At 41.8% G+C, this 21,090-nt stretch overlaps 1 protein-coding gene across 2 annotated transcripts in view; it reads left to right on the plus strand.

Moving 5' to 3' along the window:
• The window catches only part of LOC122946004 (bifunctional heparan sulfate N-deacetylase/N-sulfotransferase 4-like), a 754,569-nt gene that overhangs the window by 256,513 nt on the left and 476,966 nt on the right, over positions 1-21,090 (plus strand). For both annotated transcript variants that reach the window (XR_006391210.1, XM_044305313.1), the window contains exon 4: positions 910-1,064. Coding sequence is in view for 1 of the 2 variants with exons in the window: in XM_044305313.1 (XP_044161248.1) it covers positions 910-1,064 (155 nt within the window). In the remaining variant the exon portion in view is untranslated. The remainder of the gene's footprint in view (positions 1-909; positions 1,065-21,090) is intronic.

The raw sequence follows: 21,090 nt of genomic DNA on the forward strand, positions 1-21,090 counted from the left end.
AGTTCGGGTCCCCATTGACTTCAATGGGGTTCGGGTTCGGGACGAAGTTCGGATCGGGTTCGGATCCCGAACCCGAACATTTCCGGGAAGTTCGACCGAACTTCTCGAACCCGAACATCCAGGTGTTCGCTCAACTCTAATAATGACACACACTTATTTTGAGTTTGGTCATTTATATAAACAAACCCGTGGAACAGTGATGGGGATGAAATTTGCACTAAGCTTTGCAGATCTTGTGCTGTGTTTGGTGTGACAAGTATGCTCTCTGATTGATGGATGAAGCGGGTTGATATAATTTACGGAAGTCCATGTTAACCTCCCCTTGGGGATATGTACAGTTACAAAGGGAGAGACAATCTGTGCATCTACACTATGCAGCCTGCCAGCATGCACCCACTGCTTCGTTCTCTCTTCCTCCATGCTGGTTGGGGAGGGGAGGTGGGGAGCTGCTTTATCAAAGCTGAAGCTGTGTAACGGAAGACAATCAGCTTTAAAGTAGCAAGTGTGTACCAGATATGTCCTTGGCTACTGAATTGCCACCCCGCAAGGACAAGGGAAAGAGTTAATGCTAAGACAGCAGCAGTGGTGTCAAAGTAACCACAACATATTTGTCTATGAGTAAACATATATTAAACAGTGATAAAAACTTCCTGTTTAAAAACACACTGCACTATCAGATCATTTTTTTTAAATCAAAATGATTCAAAAGTTATCCCTTTTTTGTGGAAAGTGCCTTATTCTCTGTTTTCTCATTTGTAAAATGATGGCTTCTATTTTGAGTAATTTGTGCATAACAGTTTTGCCAAAATTCAAAAATTGTTATAAATTAGATTAATGTAGAATCAGTTTGCTCATTTCTAGAAATAACTGTCTTATCTACCGTATCTTTATCTACTTCAACTATTTTAGGTACTATTGAGGAGGATGAAGGAGATGACCTTTTGTTATCATCAGTGAATGAGTTTTGGTGGTTCCCTCACATGTGGAGTCATATGCAGCCTCATCTTTTTCATAATGAGTCCTCATTGGAGGAGCAAATGATTCTAAACAAAGAATTTGCACAGGTAAGATAAATACTTTAAAAATAGTATGAGTGAATTTTTTAATATGATATCATTTGCATTCTGGTAGACAGCATAGTGGCTTAGTGGTTAGCATTACTGTCTAGAAATGCTTGGATCCTGGGTTAGAAACTGATCCAATCAACATCTTAATTTTGTATGTTAATCCTGTGTTTATGTGGATTTCCATGTTGTATTCTTCTCCCACACTTACAATCTCTGTACAGTTCTGTGGGTATTATGTAGCTGCCACATTAACCCTTTCTCGGCTTGTGCTGCACATGTATGGCACAGCAGGCCAGTAGTTCCCGCAATGTGCTGTAGCTCTATAGGAGCTTTGCTTGCTTGATCATGGCAATGGCATGGCTGTTACTGACTGTCAGTTTAACCCCTTCAATGTGGCAGTCAAAGGCCACTATATGCTTTCACCAGAATTAACTGCAGAAATGCACTGAGAATATATATTTCTTGTTGTACTGGAATACAACCCTATACGCTTTCGCCAGAAATAACTGCCACAGTTCAATGCATATATATATTTTTTTTTTACTGAAATACGCCCCTATATGCCTTAACCAGAATTAACTGCAGAAGTGAACTACGTATATATTTTTCTTGTAGTACTGAATAAGATACTAAAGATACTAAGCTATAAGCCATTAAAGACTTTTTAACATAGCATTTGCAGCCCGATAACAAATAGCTGGATTGACAAAGCTGTCTAATGGCTATTTGGATCCCCAAATAATCTTTCCCTGCACTTGTAAATAGCTTTCTTATCAATGTCCCTAGCGCCTTCTGACATCTCTCCCTGCACTAAGATGCTGTAAAATGATTCCTCCCTATCCTTTCTTTGCACTTATAAATCCTTTTTTCTGTATTTTTTTTTCACAATAAGGTTTTTCCAATTGCTGTCCCTAGCACCTTCACACGTCTGTCCCTGCACTCTGAACACTGGAAAATGGCAGAATCTAAAATGGCTGCCATATTTATAGGGCTGTGACATCACAGGGCTGGCTGCTGATTGGCTGCATACAGGCATGTCATTCTGGGTGATCCCGCCTTCCCAGGATTCCTTGCCCCATGTCCTCAGTCCTCACACATGTAGCCACAATTTTAGGAAAATTATGATTCGTTACCACGAAGGGCGAGGAAATTCGCATTCGTTGCAAATCAAATTTTTCCTGAAATTCAGATCGAATTCCACTTTGTCAGCTTCGATTCGCTCATCTCTAGTAAGGAAGAACACATATGGATATTATTTTTAATTTTTGACTGCCCTGTCTTTTTATTATGAGCATCCATAAAATCAATTCTTGAATTCTTGTTTGCTGCTAAAAAAAAATGTCTTCTATTTAACCCCAATATTTGTCTAGTTTATAACTCAAATGAGCAGAGGAGGAACTTTTAAAAAGTTGATGAGGAACATTTCCGCAAGATATTGTGATGGTTTATTTGTTAAAAGGGTTCAAGGATTTATTCTGATTCTGATGAATCAGTAAGACAACTCATTTAACACCTTGGATACCGGAGTTTTTTTTTTTTTTCCTTTTAATTTTTCTTCCCTATCTTCCTTGAGCCATAACATTTTTATTTCCACTTCACCACCATGACGGCCCAGAGATTGCTCCCTGACCTCTATAGGGGCAGGAACAGAGATAGGTTAAAAGGACCCCTCCCACCACCATTCACCAGTGTGTTCCTGCCCCTATAGTGGCCAGGACAGAGAAAAGTCCTCTCTGGCTTTCAGGGAGGTGAAGTGGATTTGGATCTTGTTTATTATTTTTTAGGTACCTGGGTGCCCTTGCGGGCCTTTCATCCATGAATGCGTTCCCTGCTCTGCGGCAGACTCCGTTCCAAAGCTGACAGGGAGACGCCGGGGTCACGCTCCCTGTTGTGGGAAGCCTGCCCTGAGCTGCTGCTGGGTCGCCTACCGGAAGGGCGTTTGCGCAGGCGCGCGCATCTGACATCACTTCCGGGCCGCCGGACGAAACCCGGAAGTAGACAGCTTCTATTAAAAATGCTCGCAAGCACTTTCCCGCTATGCTGCGCTCTCTGCATCGCTCTCTGATCACCGGAGGAAATGTCGGACCAGGAGAAGGAGCCGCAGCAGAAGGAGCAGACCGCTCCAGAGCGCCCCTGCGTGAGTAGCCCACTTGGACATGCCGGCAGCTTGACAGAGAGGGACAGGGGGAGGGTGCCTTAGTAGTACTGTTCTGTGACCACTAGTATGAGCCCCTGGGGTCTGCTGGTATACTGCATCTAAGTTTATGCACCTATACTGGATCAACATAAAATGAATGGGCTGCTCTCTTACTTTAGGCCAAACTTGCTTTAAAAAAGCCAAGGAAGACCGCCAGATGCACCCAGTGCTCCGTCAGGCTTCCTGATGATACATACTAAAAAACTTTGCAAGGATTGCATTGCCAAATTAGTGAGAGAAGAACAGCCCTCAATTATGCAGGAGTTTAGATTCAGGAGGAGGTTAAGTCTCCACTGGCTTCCCACTGTGAAGATACCCTGGGGACTCGCCCACCTAAACGGCCCAGGATGGCAGACATTTGCTCTGACTCCGAGGATTTGGAGGGCGATGCCTCATCCGCTAAAAAAGAGGACGACGACCCCCTATCTGAGGGCGAGATCGTCGAGGACTCTAAAAAAAAATTCTTCACTCCTAGTGAGATGAGTGACCTTTTAAAGGCTGTCAGGGATACGATGGGGGTGGAGGACATCCAGCGACCCCATACTGTTCAGGAGGAGATGTTTGGGGGATTGAAGGTCAGACGCTCCCGGGTATTCCCCATAAATGAAAACATTAAGGAGATGGTGATGGATGAATGGGCCCATCCAGAAAAGAAACTAGGAATTTCCAAGGAATTCAGGAACCGCCTTGTATTTGACCCGCCAGACTCTAAGATTTTTGACGAAGTCCCTAGAATTGACTTCCAGGTGGCCAAGGTCAATAAGAAAACCTCACTACCATTTGAGGACTCCTGTCAGTTAAGGGACACTGGAAAGGAAGGCTGACAGTTTATAAAAAAAAATCCTGGGAGGTAGCTATGTTTAGTGTTAAGACCAAAATAGCCGCTACTTCTGTTGCCAAGTCTATGTACCTGTGGCTGAATGAATTAGAAAATCATCTAATTAACAAGACGTCCAGGGAACAGATACTAGATTCCATTCCCTTATTAAAATCCGAGTGGACGCCTCCGCAGAGACAATTAGATTCTCAGCCAAGGACGCGGCCTTGTCCAATGCTGCCCGGAGGGCACTTTGGATTAAATCTTGGTCAGGAGATATCTCTTCCAAGATGAAGTTGCGTTCTATAGCCTTCTCGGGTGAATACGTGTTTGGTCCTGTATTGGACAAGATTCTTGAGAAGGCTATTGATAAAAAGAAAGGGTTCCCTGAGGAGAAAACCCCTAAAAAGAAACCCTCCTTTCGTAGTCAATATCTCCAAAATAGCTCCTTTCGTGGTAAAGGTAAATCCGGTAGAGGGTACCTCTTTAATCCCCAAAACAAGGGAGGTGAGAAACGGTGACACCAGGATAGGGGGAAGACTATCCCAATTTTTTGCTCAGTGGCAGCAGACTTCTCCCAGCCCCTGGGCACAAAATCTTGTCAAGAACGGATACAGGATAGAGTTATCTTCTTCCCCCCCTCCAAATGTATTTCTGATTTCTCACCACCCTTCTCCTTTTCAGCAAAGCCAGATCTGGAAGGAGGTCCAGAATCTCCTGGACTTAGGAGTAGTGATTCCTGTTCCCGAGCTTCAATGAGGGCAGGGATTCTACTCCAGCCTTTTCTTAGTAAAAGGGGTTCCTTCCGCATGATTATAATCCTCAAGAGGCTAAACAAATTTGTAATCTACAAAAGGTTCAAGATGGAATCTCTAAATTCTACCATTCCTTTAATTCAGAAAGATACGTTTCTCTGTGCAATCGACCTGAAGGACGCATATTATCATGTTCCTATTCACACCCAGTCTCAGAGGCTCCTGCGTTTTGCAGTAAGGTATCACAGAGGGTCTGTTCACCATTTCCAGTTTGTGGCTCTCCCCTTCAGGCTGGCCTCAGCCACAAGGATTTTCACAAAGCTGGTGGTAGAGATGGTCGCCTCCCTGAGGTCTCAGGGGGTGATGGTCGTTCCTTATCTAGACGACTTTCTACTGATTTCAAACACGGCGGATCAGTCTGTAGCAGATCGAGAGATCTTCTGTTCCCTTCTGACAGCTCTAGGTTGGGTGATAAACCTAAAAAAGTCATCCCTAGTTCCAAATACCAATGTAAAATTCCTAGGGGTTTTGCTGGATTCGGTAAAGCAAACAACCTTCCTTCCAGCAGAAAGAATCCAGAACCTGCAGTCATCAATCAGAGCCGTCCTAGGACGTTGCTTCTTCTCGTTCAGAGAAACTATGAATCTTTTAGGTCAGATGACAGCCTGCATGGTAGCAGTCCCTTGGTGCCAGGCCCATTACAGGGCCCTTCAGTCCTGGCTTCTAAGAAAATGAGACAAAAATCTGTCCTCTTTGGACAGGAAAATCCTGATCCCGGGCCACATAAAATCTTCAGTCCGGTGGTGTTCAAACAAAAAATTTAAAGAAGGGCATGGTCTGTTTCAAAACACCAGCAGTGCATGTTCAGACCGATGCCAGCGTAAAGGGGTGGGGCGCAAAAATATACTCCGATCTCTACCAGGGAGACTGGCCTCTGAAAATTGCAGCTCAGTCCTCAAACTACAGGGAGCTCAGGGCAGTTTGGGAGACAATACGAGCAGCCGCTCCAAAACTAAGACACCAACATATATAGGTCTATTCAAACAATGTAACAACCCGTGTCCTACCTCAAGCATCAGGGGGGCACACAGTCTCAAAAACTAGAAGGTATGTCCATAAAAATCTTCCTTTGGGGGGAAAAAATGTAAAGTCAATATCTGCAATTCATTTAAAAGGAAGCCTAAACTGTGCAGCGGACTTCCTTAGCAGGACTACCATAGACCAGGGAGAATGGTCTTTAAACATCGACATCTTCAATCCGATTGTCCAGAGATGGGGCGTCCCACTGGCAGTTCTTTTCACTACAAGGATAAATGCAAAGGTATCAACCTTTTGCTCCCTAAACCCAAGGGACAGGCCCCTAGCGATTGATGCCTTCTCCCTCACTGGAAATGGGACCTTGCATATGCCTTCCCTCTGTTCCCATTAATCCCAAGGGTTCTCCAAAAAATCATCAGGGACAGGGCCAGAGTAATCCTGCTCACCCCGTACTGGCCCAAGAGGAGCTGGTTCTCAATTCTAACCAAACTCTCCCCACAGGAAGCATTTATTCTCCCAGGAAGGATATCCTGATTCAGGGGCCGGTTCTCCATCCTCATCCGGAAATCTTCAACCTCTCGGCTTGGTATCCTGAGTCCAACCTTCTAAGAGGTAGAGGTCTGAGGGTGTTATATCTACCTTGAAGGCCAGCAGAAGGAAGGTGACTAACTTTTAAAATCTGGAAAAGATTCTGCACCTTGTCAGGCAACAAAGCCCCAGACCAAACCAAACCAAATATACAGAGAATTCTGGATTTCCTGCAAAAGGGACTAGAGTCAGGGTTAAGTCCTTCGACCCTTAGAATCCAGGTCTCAACGCTTAGTGCCTATTTCGATTTTGAATTAGCCAGCCATAGATGGATCCAAAGATTCCTGAGGTCTGCAGCCAGACTAAGACCATCTCTCAAATCAAGGGTGCCTACCTGGGACTTAAACACTGTCCTTAGGGGACTCACAGGTCTGCCTTACGAAGCCTTGGACTCAAGTTCCCTGAAGCATCTTTCTCAGAAGGATGCTTTTCTTATAGCTATAACATCAGCAAAAAGACTGAGCGAGATCCAAGGATTGTCAATAAGACAACCATACCTCACAATACAGGAGGATTGTATTACCTTGAGGCTAGACCTGACGTTTTTGCCAAAGGTAGTAACAGACTTCCATAGAAACCAGGAGATCATTCTTCCCTCCTTTTGTGAGAATCCTAAGAACTCTGGAGTGGAACGTTTCCATATCCTGATCGTCAAACGAACAATACTAAAATACCTAGAGGTCACTAGAGACCTAAGGAAGGTGGACAACTTACTAGTGCTCTTCTGTGTTAAAAATAAGGGGAAGGCAGCTTCCAGATCTACCATTGTCCGATGGGTAAAACAAGCTATTACAGACTGCTACAAGATCGAAGGCATCAGTTGTCCAGAGGTCATTCGGGCTCACTCCACGAGAGCCATGTCTGCCTCTTTCGCTGAAAGGGCAGGAGCTTCCCTAGATCAAATATGCCAGGCTGCAACCTGGTCCAGTGTAAACACCGTCATTAAACATTATAGACTCGACTTATCCGGGTCTTCTGACCTGGCCTTTGGTCGCAAGGTCCTACAGGCCGTTCCCCCACCCTAAGACGTATATAATCTGTTATGTCTCTCTGGGCTGTCATGGTGGTGATGTGGAAAGCCGGAATTAGACTTACCGGTAATTCATTTTCCATTAATCCACCATGACGGCATGATATCCCACCCAAAATAATTATTCTAATGACTTGGTATGTGTTAATACCAAAAAAAAAAAACAATAAAACCACTTTGAGTTGTTTTCACTTCTTAACCGGTGGTTGTGGCACTATAATCTGGAACTCGCTGGTGAATGGTGGTGGGAGGGGTCCTTTTAACCTATCTCTGTTCCTGCCTCTACAGAGGTCAGGGGGCAATCTCTCTGGGCCGTCATGGTGGATTCGCGGAAAATGAATTACCAGTAAGTCTAATTCTGGCTTTTTTCCATTCACATATCCATATTAGGGCTTAATTTCTAATGCCTCCATTTAATATGGCATACAATTTAGTGGGAAGCAGCTAAACATTCCAAATGGGGTGGAATTGAAAAAAATAAAATAAAAAACGCAATTCCGCCATCGTTTTACAGGTTTTGTTCATACAGTGCTCCCTTTGTGGCAAAACTGACCTGTGCCCTTTATTCTCAGGGTCAGAATGATTACAATGATACCACATATGTATAGGTTTTTTAGGTCTAAATAGTGTAAAAATAAATCAAAACTTTGAAAAAAAAATATTTTTACATCACCATATTCTGACCCCAATATTTGTTTAATAGTTATATCTACTAATTTGTAGATTTTATTAATACCATTTTGGAGTGTGTGTAACTTTTTGATAACATTTTATTACATTTTTGGGTAAGAGAAGCTATGAAAAAAATGGTGAATTGGATATTTTGACCCTTTTTTCCATTACGCCAAAAATAAAAAAAAATAAATCACCTCCCTTTACGTAGAATAAAAAAAAGAAATGCATAAGTAACAAAAAGTATAAACAACATGGGCATCAGTGCATCCAAATACGCCCATACTTTTAAAATATAAAAATATTTTTCCAATACGGCATTGGAAAAATATTTTTATATTTTATTTTTTTATTAATTTCTTTATTAATTTTCTTAGAGGGAAGACAATATACAAATATAAAACAAAAGAAGAGCATATTGCATATACATATTACATCTCAAAATGTATCATCACAATAATATACATAATGCTAGGACACTGACATGGCGCATTGGCCTGATAGGCCAGCAAGCATGTGGAGGAGAAAAAGAAGACCTAGCATGGATACTAGTCTCCCTCCTTCCATCTAGCACAAATCCCCCCCCCCCGGCCACGGTTGATGCAGGGGCGGTGGGCGACTCCCACCGCCGTTCCAGATTGTTTCATCCTATCTTATAGTACCCTATAATTCATACCTTAACCGCCATATGTACGTGAGTGATTCCGCCCGGGCATCCCTTATCAGTTCCACTCCAGCCAGGTACCCTCCCATTGTGTCTGATGCTTCTCCCCTTTACATTTAATGTACTCAAATTCTTTTACTCTGTGCATTAGTCTTTCCCACTCTGATCTGGTTGGGGTCTTATCCATCACCCAGTTTCTAAGAATTAGTACCTTAGCCAATAAAAGCCCCTTCAGCCAGCGAGTCTATTCGCCATTTGATAATTTGTGTTTGAACTGCAGAGAAAATATCCCAAGTATGGCTAATTCAATCGTTGGGGGAGGGCTATTCTCAGTCGTTGACCCCATACCCTGAAATATACTTTGCCAGAAATTAATAATAGCCGGGCAGCTCCATAACATATGGACATATCCGGCTTTGGGGCAGAGGCATTTCAGACAACGAAATTATTTTTCTTTATTCCTGTACATTTTGGAGAGGAGTCCCGGAGTGAGATATAGCCGGTGTACGATTTTGAATTGTGTTAACCGATATTGGCACAAAAGGGAGGCCTTCTTGATATTTTGATATACTTCCTGCCTCTGGAGTGAGTTACCTAACCCTAAATCCGCTTCCCATTTACCAACACTTTTAAATTGAATAAACGTGCTTAAATCCTTTTGTAGTCTGGTATAGATTTGTGAAACCCTAATTTTTTCCCCGTAGAAAGTGTAACAGAAAACTAACAGTGACTGCGTGACTGGTGTTTGAGAAATTTTATTCTGCATATGTGCGAGTGCATGCTTAAGTTGAGCATATCTATAGTGGTTTAACGTCGTAATTGGTGTCTCGTGAAATATTTCCCCTATGGGTTTTAATTTACTGGCAGTACAAATAGGTGACCGCATTGTGATCCCCCTCCGAGTCCAGTAATTATCATTTAGGGGTAAAAATTATTTTAGAAAAAAATTATCCCATAACAGGGTGAACTCCAGGGCATATGTAACCTTCAAAATTGATTTTATCTTATTCCATACTTTCTGCAACATTGTACTTATAGGGCAGGTGTGTTCAGCCTCCACTATACTAAATATGTTCTGTATAGGACACATCTGTTGTTTAGTAAGGTAAGATAGCAGTAAGCCATCCCCAGCATTAGTGCACCATTGCAGTTGAGAACACAAATAGTATCCCTGAAAATATGTAAGGCCGAGGCCACCATCAATTTCAGCTAACCAAAGATATCGCAGCTTGATACAGACCCTTTTCCTGCCCCATATCAGATCATTGATCAATCTGTCAATCCAGTTAAGAAAAATATCCTCGATCCAAATGGGGCAGGGGCCGATCACGTACAGTATCCAGGGCAATAAAATCATTTTAATCAGTGTGATTTTATTAATCTACGAAAGGAGAAGTTTCTGCCAAACCCTGACCTTCTCCTTTATTTATCAATGGGATGATGTTTAGTTTATTGTAGTCCCTTAATGAGCTACCAATCTTTATCCCTAAGTACTCCAAATGGTCCAGTGGTGATATTACTTTTACTTTGACATCAGTTTGTAGGGGTATATTGTCTGCATATAAACAGATCTTATCCCCCGCCCCCCCTCCCCTCCGAATCCCACAATTTCCTCATCGGCTCTGATCCTGCAAGTGAGGGGTTCCATAAAAATTACAAAAAGTTGTGGAGAGAGCAGCCAGCCCTGCCGAGTACCACGCTGCAGGCAGATAGCAGGGGAGGTCACCCCGTTGATGTTAACTCTAGCCACTGGACCATTATATAACATTCTGACCCTTTCAATAAAACTTTTCCCCAGATTCATCTTATGCATGGTCTGCTATAGAAAGGACCACTCCATCCTGTCTGTCGAAAGCTTTAGCGGCGTCCAAAGACAGGATAGAGCGGTCCTCCCCCCCTCCTGTCTGTATATTCAGGAAGGTCCTGCGTATATTCGCCTGGATCTGTCACTCGGGAATAAACCCTGTCTGGTCTGTATGTACTAGCCCCTTTATTACCTTTTTTAGTCTGTTTGCGAGGACTTTGGTGACTATCTTGTAGTCTGAGTTGAGTAATGATATGGGTCGGTAGGCCTCTACTTTATTACCATCCTTCCCTTTCTTTAAGATCAGTGTGATAATTGCTTCCATTAGTGATGGGGGCAATTTCCCTGCAATGCAAGATTCATTTAATACCTGCAGTAGCCCAGGCAGGAGGACCTCCTCGTGACACTTGTATATGCCAAACGGGAGGCTATCCGACCCGGGGACTGGAGACCCCTGAATTCCAGATACGACCTCCTGCAACTCACCCAAAATAATTGGGGAATTTAGGAGTGGCGGTTCCGCAAGTGCAATATTTTTATATTTTAATACTATGGGCGTATTTGGATGCGCTGATGCCCATGATGTTTAAACTGGTTACTTTGTATTTATTTTTTTATTCTACGTAAAGGGAGGTGATTAAAATTTATATATATATATATTTTTTTACTTTTTAATGGTATTGTATCTCATTTTTGAGGCTACAAAACCCTTTTTTGTTAAATTCTGAACCATCATGGTTCTTATAGACCCGTGATCAGAGCAGAGTTGCTCATTTCTTATGTTGGCCTGCCACCTGCTGGGCAAAATAAGAATTGCAGCTCAAATACCCAAAGAGACCCAGTGTATTTAAAGCAATTACCGGCATTCTCATTGTCCACAGAGGATGCTGATAAGTGGCCGGGATGCACAAACTTCTGGGTTTTTCACCCTTTAGATGCAGTGATCACACTTTATCACGGCATCTAAAGGCTTTATTTACCGTGGATGGCATTATTGCCGGTCACAGTCATTAGCCGCAGGTGTCTGCTGTTTTTTTTTTTTTTTTTTTGTTTTATATTTTTATTGTTTTGTTTTTAAACATAAATAGCAACATGACAAGATATTGGTGAAGGACACACATGTGTGTCAGATACTTCACCTTACAATCGGTTTTGTGACAAATAGTACCAATAGAAATTATAGTAGTAACAACAGTAGAAACAAAAACGTGGATTACAAAGCTATACGTCACATGTGTCTACAATGTATGGGTTATGGTACCCAATAGTTCGGGATCAATGGGAAAGTATTCTAGAGTCCCGCCAAGGTTTCCATAATAAATTGAAGCTGCAGTGGGAATGATTTTCCCAAGCCGACAATTCTTCAAACCTGCAAATGGAGTCAATTTTGTTGAGCCAATGTTCAGTAAGGGGAAGGTCGTGTGTCAACCAATATCTGGGTAGCAGTAAGCGGGCTGCGGATAATAATTTTTTAAACAGCTTCAGAGATGTAGGGCCAGGTATGTGTGAGTGTAGTCCCAGGAGAGCTAGTTTAGGGGCAGGGGATATTGATGTTTTGCAGATTGCAGTTGCAAAGTTTAAATATATTGGACCACCACAAATTAACTAGTGGGCACGTCCACCAAATATGATAAAACGTCCCTTTCCCCACTTCACATCTCCAACACACGTCAGAGCTCGAGGAAGAGAAACGACAGGTTATTTCTGGAGTTCTGAATTTTGTAGCCATTTTCCTGGATTCTGATGCATCTGGAAGAGGAGTGAGGCTCTACAAAAAGGTGATTTTGATCTTCTACCGTGAGTGGCGAACCTAGATCTTTCTCCCAAGATCTTATAAAGGATAGCTTAGGCAAATTAACAGTGCATGTGAGTTTTCTGTAGATGAGGGAAATAAGCTTCCGGGGGGGGGGGTTGACACAGATAAGGCTCTCAAACCATGTTAGAGGCCTAAGCAAATCGCCAAAACGGATATGTTTGGAGATAAAGGATTGGAGAAACACTATGAAGAACCTGGAAGGGGTAGTACTGTTGAAAAGGCTTAATATATCGTGATGGTTCTACAATTTGCCGTCTTCTTTGAAAAGGGATATCACCGGAATTGTGGAGTTTCTAATCTAAAGCGGAAGGCTTTGCAACAATTCTAGTGGGGCCAATCCCAAAAGGTCTCTCACCTGAATAGGGGGGGAAGGTAAGGGGACAGCTAGGGCTGTTTCTTGAAATTTTCCCCAAGCGTCCAATGTGGCTTTAATATTTAGGCTGTGTTGAATATGGGTTGGATAGGGTGTGAAAGGGCGAATTAAAAGAACTCTAAATGAGGAGAGGAATATAGAGGATTCCATTCCCACCCAGGATTTAGATGATGGTTCTCTAAACCAATCCACCACTCTGGTCAGTAGGCAGGCCAAGTTATATGACCCCGGGTCTGGGAGGTTAATGTTGCCTGCAAGCTTAGGTCTCTGGAAGACGCTAAAGCCAATGCAGGATTTTTTCTTGTTCCAAATAAAGCTACGTACATGATTATTGATGGAATGGAAGTAAGAGATGGGGATGGGCAGGACCTGTTGCAGGTAGTTTAGCCTTGGCAGAACTAGTGAGGTGAATAGGTTTTTTCGGCCAAACCAAGAGAGAGTTGGGAGATACAAATTATCAATTTGTGTATGCATGGGGTGTAATAATGGGGTGTAGTTGAGATTGAACAAATTGGATGGGTCTGGACCAATTATGACTCCTAAATATGTGATGGTGGGTGAGTTCCAGTTAAAGGGTGACGTTGAGGCGAGTTTGTTCTTGGTATGCGTGGGTAAACCTATGGCCATGACGTGGGATTTTTTCATATTAATTTTAAAGTTGGACATGGGACTGAATTTCTCTAAGTGTTCATAGATAGGGGGTAGAGACGTGGCCGGATTAGTTGTTATAAGTAAAAGATCATCAGCAAAAGCGGCTGCTTTATGTTTGTGACCTCCTACATCCAAGCCTTCTATCAAGGGGTCTTCTCGGATGGACTGTAGGAGTGGTTCCATAATTAGGACAAAAATCAATGGAGAAAGTGGGCAGCCCTGGCGAGAGCCATTTTTGATAGGGAAGGAGGGGGAAAAAGTGTCGTTCACCAGCACCGATGTCAAGGCATTGAGGTACATTGAAAATATTGCTTGAATAAAGGGATCTTGAATTTTAAATTTCCACAAAGCAAGACGTATGAAATCCCAGTTGACTCTGTCAAATGCTTTTTCTGCATCGGTGCTGACAAGGACTAATGGACGAGCTTTCTTCTTCGCATATGATATGGCATTTATAATTCTCGCTGAATTATCCTTCCCTTCTCTGTCAGAAATAAATCCGGTTTGATCTTTATGTATTAGAGACAGGAGAATCAGGGAAAGGCGGTTGGCAAGGATTTTGGCCATTAATTTGAGGTCCAGGTTTAGCAAGACTATAGGGCGATAATTTTCACAATGAGCAGGATCTTTATCTGATTTAGGGATTATAGTACTGTATGCTCTTGTCAAGTCTTGGGATAAGGGTATTCCCTTCAGGGACTGATTAAAGAGTGATAGCAAGTGAGGGGCAAGGAGATCCTTAAATGTGCGATAATATATGGCCGTCAACCCATCAGGCCCAGGAGCTTTATTCTTTGGTAGCTGTTTTATGGAATCTGTCACTTCTTTAAGTGTAAAGGGGGATTCCAGGAGAGATTTCTGGGAGCTATTCAGATTGGGGAGGGATAAGGAATGGAGGAATTTTGTGGATTACCTCAAAATGAGAAGAAGTCTCTGTATTGGGAGAGTCAGTGGGGATGTTATAAAGCATGATAGAATTTTTGAAATTGGGAAGCTATTTCCTCGGTTTTAGTGACCAGGTCCCCTCTTTTAGTGAACACTTTATGTGATTATGTGATCTCCTCTGTTTGATCCTATTCATCATAAACCTAGAGGCCTTGTCACCGTGGGCAAAGAATTTAAATTGGGAATTTAGGAAGAATTTAGCTGAGGCACTATTCAATAGGTTTTTTAGTTCGGAGAGGAGTCCTGTAAGTTCTTTTAAATGTGTGTCGGAGAGGGTTCGCTTGTGTTGGGTCTCTAATTTTTCAATCTGTTTAGGCAGGGTATCTATTTGAGTAGATTTAAATTTTTTGGCGTGGGAGCCTAAACTAATAAGTTGACCTCTCATGAAGGCTTTGTGGGTATCCCAAAGTTAATTAGGGGAGGTGTCGGGAAGGGAATTAAAAGAGAAGAAATCTTTTAGGACATTTTTCAGTTTGGAAACATACATCAGGTTTGAGAGGAGTTGTTCATTAAGTCTCCATCTAAATATTTTGGGAGGGGGGGTCGTTGGAGAAATGGAGATAAAAATCGGAGCATGGATCGGACATGTGGATGGAATCGATACATGGATCTTTGCATATTTGGATAAGGTCCTTGGGTATTAGTAGGTAGTCCAGTCTTTGATAAGAACCATGTAGATTCGAATAAAAAGTATAGTCCTTCACTGAAGGGTTTAGTAATCTCCAGACGTCGACCAAGTGTAGCTCTGCTAATGAGTTGTTATCGAACGCAGTGCTCGTTTGGAAAGGGCAGATTTATTTGAAGAGGAGTCTAGGAGCGGGTCTAAGGTGGTGTTGAGATCACCGCCTAGAATCAGTATACCTTCATGAAAGGTAGATATTTTTGGGATAAGGGTTTTAAGCCAAGTGGCTTGGTCGACGTTTGGGGCATATATGTTTACAAACATATACAAGCGTTTATCAATATAACCCTTGAGTAGCAGATATCTGCCTTCAGGATCCTGTTGGTGGGAGCAGTATTGGAAGGGGACATGTTTATTGAATCCAATGCTGATCCCCCTGGATGCGGAGGAGATAGAGCCGCGGTGGAACCATACCGGGTAATTGGAGCGAGACAGATCGGGGTATTTATCAAATTTAAAGTGGGTTTCTTCCAACATAAGGACTGAAGCCTGTTTTGTTTTTTTCAAAAAGGAGAATATTTGGCATCTTTTAGAGGGTGACTTAAAGCCTTTTACATTATAAGATGCGATTTTAAGATTAGCCATTTATTCAGAAGAGGGGATCCCAATCTGTCTGGCCCCAACCGGCTAAAACCATCAACTTCCCATATAGTTGGAACCATATTCCCTGTATTGAATCAGATATGTATGAGAAGGTATAGCAGATCCACACAAAAAAACAAATATAAATAACAGAGTAGGAATTAACACATTACCAAAAATGTGTAAACAACAGTAACATATGCGCGCATGAGCTAATTAACATTATATCGATCAAGCGGGTAGTGAAAATCGAAGTGAACACCCTTAGGAGAGAAAGAAAAAATTAGAGCAAGAAATCGATCTGAGGAAAACATTCGGAGGAAAATCGATGAGCAATCTAGAGTGAAGAGTAAAGTAACGGCAGAGGAGGGGGGAGGAAATCGAGAGAAAATTTGAAAGGAGACACAGACAGAGGAGAGAAGAGATAAGGGGAGCTAAGGTGGCAAAAAGAATAAGTCGATGGTTAACAGGAACCTATACTGCACAGATACTTAATCTCCCATAGGCAGGCGTCTCGTGTGGATAATGAGACTTCTCTTCTTTGTTTGCCTTGCTTGGGGGTGCGTGGTTTCTCCCACTGGTCCGCTGCTGGAAGGGTCGGGAGAGAGGAGAGATCTTGAACTATGTCCCAGTTCTGAATGTTCAGTGGGTTAATGTTCAAGTGATCGTAGACTTGGTCCAGGTCTGTAAAGGTGGAGACCGCCATCTTGCGACCCTCAAAGAAGAAACATAATCCGAAGGGGAAGGTCCATCTGTATAGGATGTTGTGCGCTCTGAGCCAGTCAGTAAGTGGCTTAAGGAGTCTTCTCTTTTGTAGGGTGGACTGCGCTAAATCCTGGAAAATGGAGACCACGTAACCGTCCCAGGTGACTTCCCCAGACTGCCGCGCTTTGGTAAGGATGGCTTCTTTGACCGGGAAGGCCAGAAACTTGCATATGATGTCCCTGGGGGGAGCATTTGTGGCCGGTTTAGGCCTTAGCGCCCTATGTGCTCGTTCGAGTATGACATTGTGTGCCGACTCGGGGCCCAGGAGGAATAGGCAGATCTGTGCAATCATATGCGGGTTATCATTCGCAGCAACCGATTCGGAATGCCGCGGAAGCTGCAGGTTGTTCCATCTGCTACGATTTTCTTGGTCTTCTAAAGCAGCATATAACGTGTTTAGATTTGATTGGATCGAGCAGACATGTTGAGAAACCGCCTGTTGGTGTTTTATAATTGCTGTTTGAGATTCCTCTAATGCCTCTACTCTCCGTCCGATATGCTTAATATCCTGCTTGATGGTAGATAGGTCAGAGCTTATAGGATCGAGGGCTGCTGATAAGGAGGACATTAGTGTGTCCTTGAAAGTATTCTCTGGATAGAGGGAGAGTGTTTGTTTCTTCTTCTCTCTCTGCTACAGCTTCAGGCTGTTCTTTAAGCGAGCGGCTGCTGGAGCGCGGGGAGACCGGCGCTATCTTGCTGTCTCTAGCCACGTAAGAAGCAGCAGCTTTTTTGATAAATTTGTCCATTTCTCCCTTGTTCACTGCTGATTTTTGTGAATCGGGACCTTCACTGGCTTTGGATCCTCCGATTTTCACCATAGTGATCCTTTAAAGCTAGGTTTCCAGGCTGATAGGGCGATTTTTCACACGGAGCTAAGCACTCACACAGCCATCCACTGCAGGTGCTGGCTCCGCCCCAGGTGTCTGCTGTTTGAAAGAGCTGAGACCTGCCGGCCATGGTGCCTGTGGCATGTGCGAGCATGGCACCATGTTTGCCTATCACTCCAGCGCCGTACATGTGGGAATGGGTTAAGGATATTTTGCCTAATATAGTGCAACTGCCATTTACCTCATATGGGCTTCTTGATCAACACTGAAGGATAAGGTTGGACTTAATAGACTTAAATATTTTTTCAACCTCAACTATTAAAAATTGTTGTCCAACTCAAAAAGCTATCCATCTAACTGTGTTTTAAATAACAAGATATATGTCTTACTCCTATTTTTCATTTACCAATGGTCTCCCATTGTTACTGGTGGTCACATAACTTCACTTCTGGCTTATGCATCACACAGCATAGCATTATTGTGTCAAAACATTATCAGTGCTGTGTGTGAAGGGGGCAGACTTAGCTTTTGAAATAAGCCAGTCAGCCAGCCTCTTCACACCCAGCACATGTAACACAGGAAACACTATCCTATGTTGAGCACAATGCAAAAGTGCAGCTCTGGGTCAAGTTTTCACTAGGAGACAGAAGCACTTTTGTTAACCTAAAAGTAGGGTGTAAGAGTATTGTCTAAATCTTTTTTTTTTTTTTAAATGGGTGTTTTTATACATAGGTTTTTGCTGTGCCTTTCTGCACTTTTGTGTTTTAGTCACAGTTTTTGCACCTGTGCTTTATGAGGCGTTTTGTGCTGCAAACAAGACAACTCCAGATGTTCACTAAAGATCTATAGGACATATGAAAAATGGGATACACAAGCTTTTTTTGACTACTGATGTTTTTTATTAGGTGGTATTTTTGTATTTCTGCCTTAATTTCAAAAACACAACATTTTATAGCTCTGGTATTTTTTTTCAGGTGTTTCTATATCTCTTTGACTATATGGATTTAAAGGCCAGAAAAAGGCAGTTCACACAGCCATTTAGAAAGAAAAAAAACACCACTACTATAAACCATTAAAAACAAAGCAAAAAAAAAAAAAAACACACAAGTGCTGTAAAAAATGTGTGAGCATATTCTGGTAAAGAGTAAAATTCATGTCTGAATAGATTTTTTTAAACTATATAACCACTTTATATGTAGCTGTTTCTAGTTCTCATAAATTAACTTAGAGAAAAAATGCATACATTATACAAATAGATGTGCTTCCATTATGTAATTTGTTTTTGAACTTGATCCAAAATGGAATAAAACGTTTCCAGAGAATGGCTTATTATATACAGATAAAACATGATATACTCTAAATATTAATACTTGTTCTCAGTAATGGAAAATATATATTTTTTTAAACTAAAAATAATCTAAATGTGCCCTGTGAATTCAAGTTACAACGGGAGTTAAATGTTGTTCAGCTCGTCAGGGAATAGTTGGCATGTCTAGCTATACTGGAATCTCTTTGTGGTTTAGATTCACTATTACAAATACTTTCTGATTACGTTAACAGATCCAAATTTTTGTGGTTAATTTTTCCTGAGCACAGATGTCTACTGCAATTGCTATTTTCATAATATGAGGGAAATTCAAGAATCCGATCACTTGCTGTTTTCCTTTATTGGTAACAAAGGTGCTGTGAAGCTGAATAGATCACACCTATTGGTGCTTTTTGTGCCCTTTTTTAATTGATGAATAGAATATGCCCTAAATAAAATGCTAATTATTTGAATTTTATATCAATGTAAATTCTGTATAATCCACTAAATCATTATATCTATTTAAGAGTGTACAAAGGAATCCTATTGAGCATTCGGTGCATTTATTACCTTTTAAATAACCGTGTTTGAAGTATTGGGTAGGGCTCAAAAGTAATTACAGCGCTTTGCAATTTAATATCTAAAGCTGATTAGAATCCAGAACAATCCCACTTGGTTGTTCAGCATTTCAAATATGTAGTCTAAATTTGAAGGTTATAAATCTTTGAAATTACATTATGAAGCACATTGCTTTAGCGAAGAGTGCTATAAAAATACCTAATCAATTACGAATTAAAATTGTATTCAGCTTTCAGAGAAAGCATTAGTCCCTGTGAGTTCTAATTACTTTACAATGGCAGTGGAGTATTTTCTTTTAGTAAGCCACAACCATTTTTATACTTTATGAACTCCTGTTCACATACAATACAATACTATAATACAGACGTGGACAAAATTGTTGGTACCCTTTGGTCAATGAAAGAAAAAGTCACAATGGTCACAGAAATAACTTTAATCTGACAAAAGTAATAATAAATTAAAATTCTATAAATGTTAACCAATGAAAGTCAGACATTGTTTTTCAACCATGCTTCAACAGAATTATGTAAAAAAATAAACTCATGAAACAGGCATGGACAAAAATGATGGTACCCCTAACTTAATATTTTGTTGCGCAACCTTTTGAGGCAATCACTGCAATCAAACGCTTCCTGTAACTGTCAATGAGACATCTGCACCTCTCAGCAGGTATTTTGGCCCACTCCTCATGAGCAAACTGCTCCAGTTGTGTCCGGTTTGAAGGGTGCCTTTTCCAGACTGCATGTTTCAGCTCCTTCCAAAGATGCTCAATAGGATTGAGGTCAGGGCTCATAGAAGGCCACTTTAGAATAGTCCAATTTTTTCCTCTTAGCCATTCTTGGGTGTTTTTAGCGGTGTGTTTTGGGTCATTGTCCTGTTGCAAGACCCATGACCTGCGACTGAGACCAAGCTTTCTGACACTGGCTAGTACATTTCTCTCTAGAATTCCTTGATAGTCTTGAGATTTCATTGTACCCTGCACAGATTCAAGACACCCTGTGCCAGACGCAGCAAAGCAGCCCCAGAACATAACAGAGCCTCCTCCATGTTTCACAGTAGGGACAGTGTTCTTTTCTTGATATGCTTCATTTTTTCGTCTGTGAACATACAGCTGATGTGCCTTGGCAAAAACTTCGATTTTTGTCTCATCTGTCCACAGGACATTCTCCCAGAAGCTTTGTGGCTTGTCAACATGTAGTTTGGCATATTCCAGTCTTGCTTTTTTATGATTCGTTTTCAACAATGGTGTCCTCCTTGGTCGTCTCCCATGTAGTCCACTTTGGCTCAAACAACGACGGATGGTGCGATCTGACACTGATGTTCCTTGAGCATGAAGTTCACCTTGAATCTCTTTAGAAGTCTTTCTAGGCTCTTTTGTTACCATTCGGATTATCCGTCTCTTAGATTTGTCATCAATTTTCCTCCTGCGGCCACGTCCAGGGAGGTTGGCTACAGTCCCATGGATCTTAAACTTATGAATAATATGTGCAACTGTACTCACAGGAACATCTAGTTGCTTGGAGATGGTCTTATAGCCTTTACCTTTAACATGCTTGTCTATAATTTTCTTTCTGATCTCTTGAGACAGCTCTTTCCTTTGCTTCCTCTGGTCCATGTCGAGTGTGGTACACACCATATCACCAAACAACACAGTGATTACCTGGAGCCATATATATAGGCCCAATGGCTGATTACAAGGTTGTAGACACCTGTGATGCTAATTAGTGGACACACCTTGAATTAACATGTCCCTTTGGTCACATTATGTTCTGTGTTTTCTAGGGGTACCATCATTTTTGTCCATGCCTGTTTCATGAGTTTATTTTTTTACATAATTCTGTTGAAGCATGGTTGAAAAACAATGTCTGACTTTCATTGGTTAACATTTATAGAATTTTAATTTATTATTACTTTTGTCAGATTAAAGTTATT

Source organism: Bufo gargarizans, chromosome 1 (assembly GCF_014858855.1).
Source record: "Bufo gargarizans isolate SCDJY-AF-19 chromosome 1, ASM1485885v1, whole genome shotgun sequence".
NCBI classification, from domain to species: domain Eukaryota; kingdom Metazoa; phylum Chordata; class Amphibia; order Anura; family Bufonidae; genus Bufo; species Bufo gargarizans.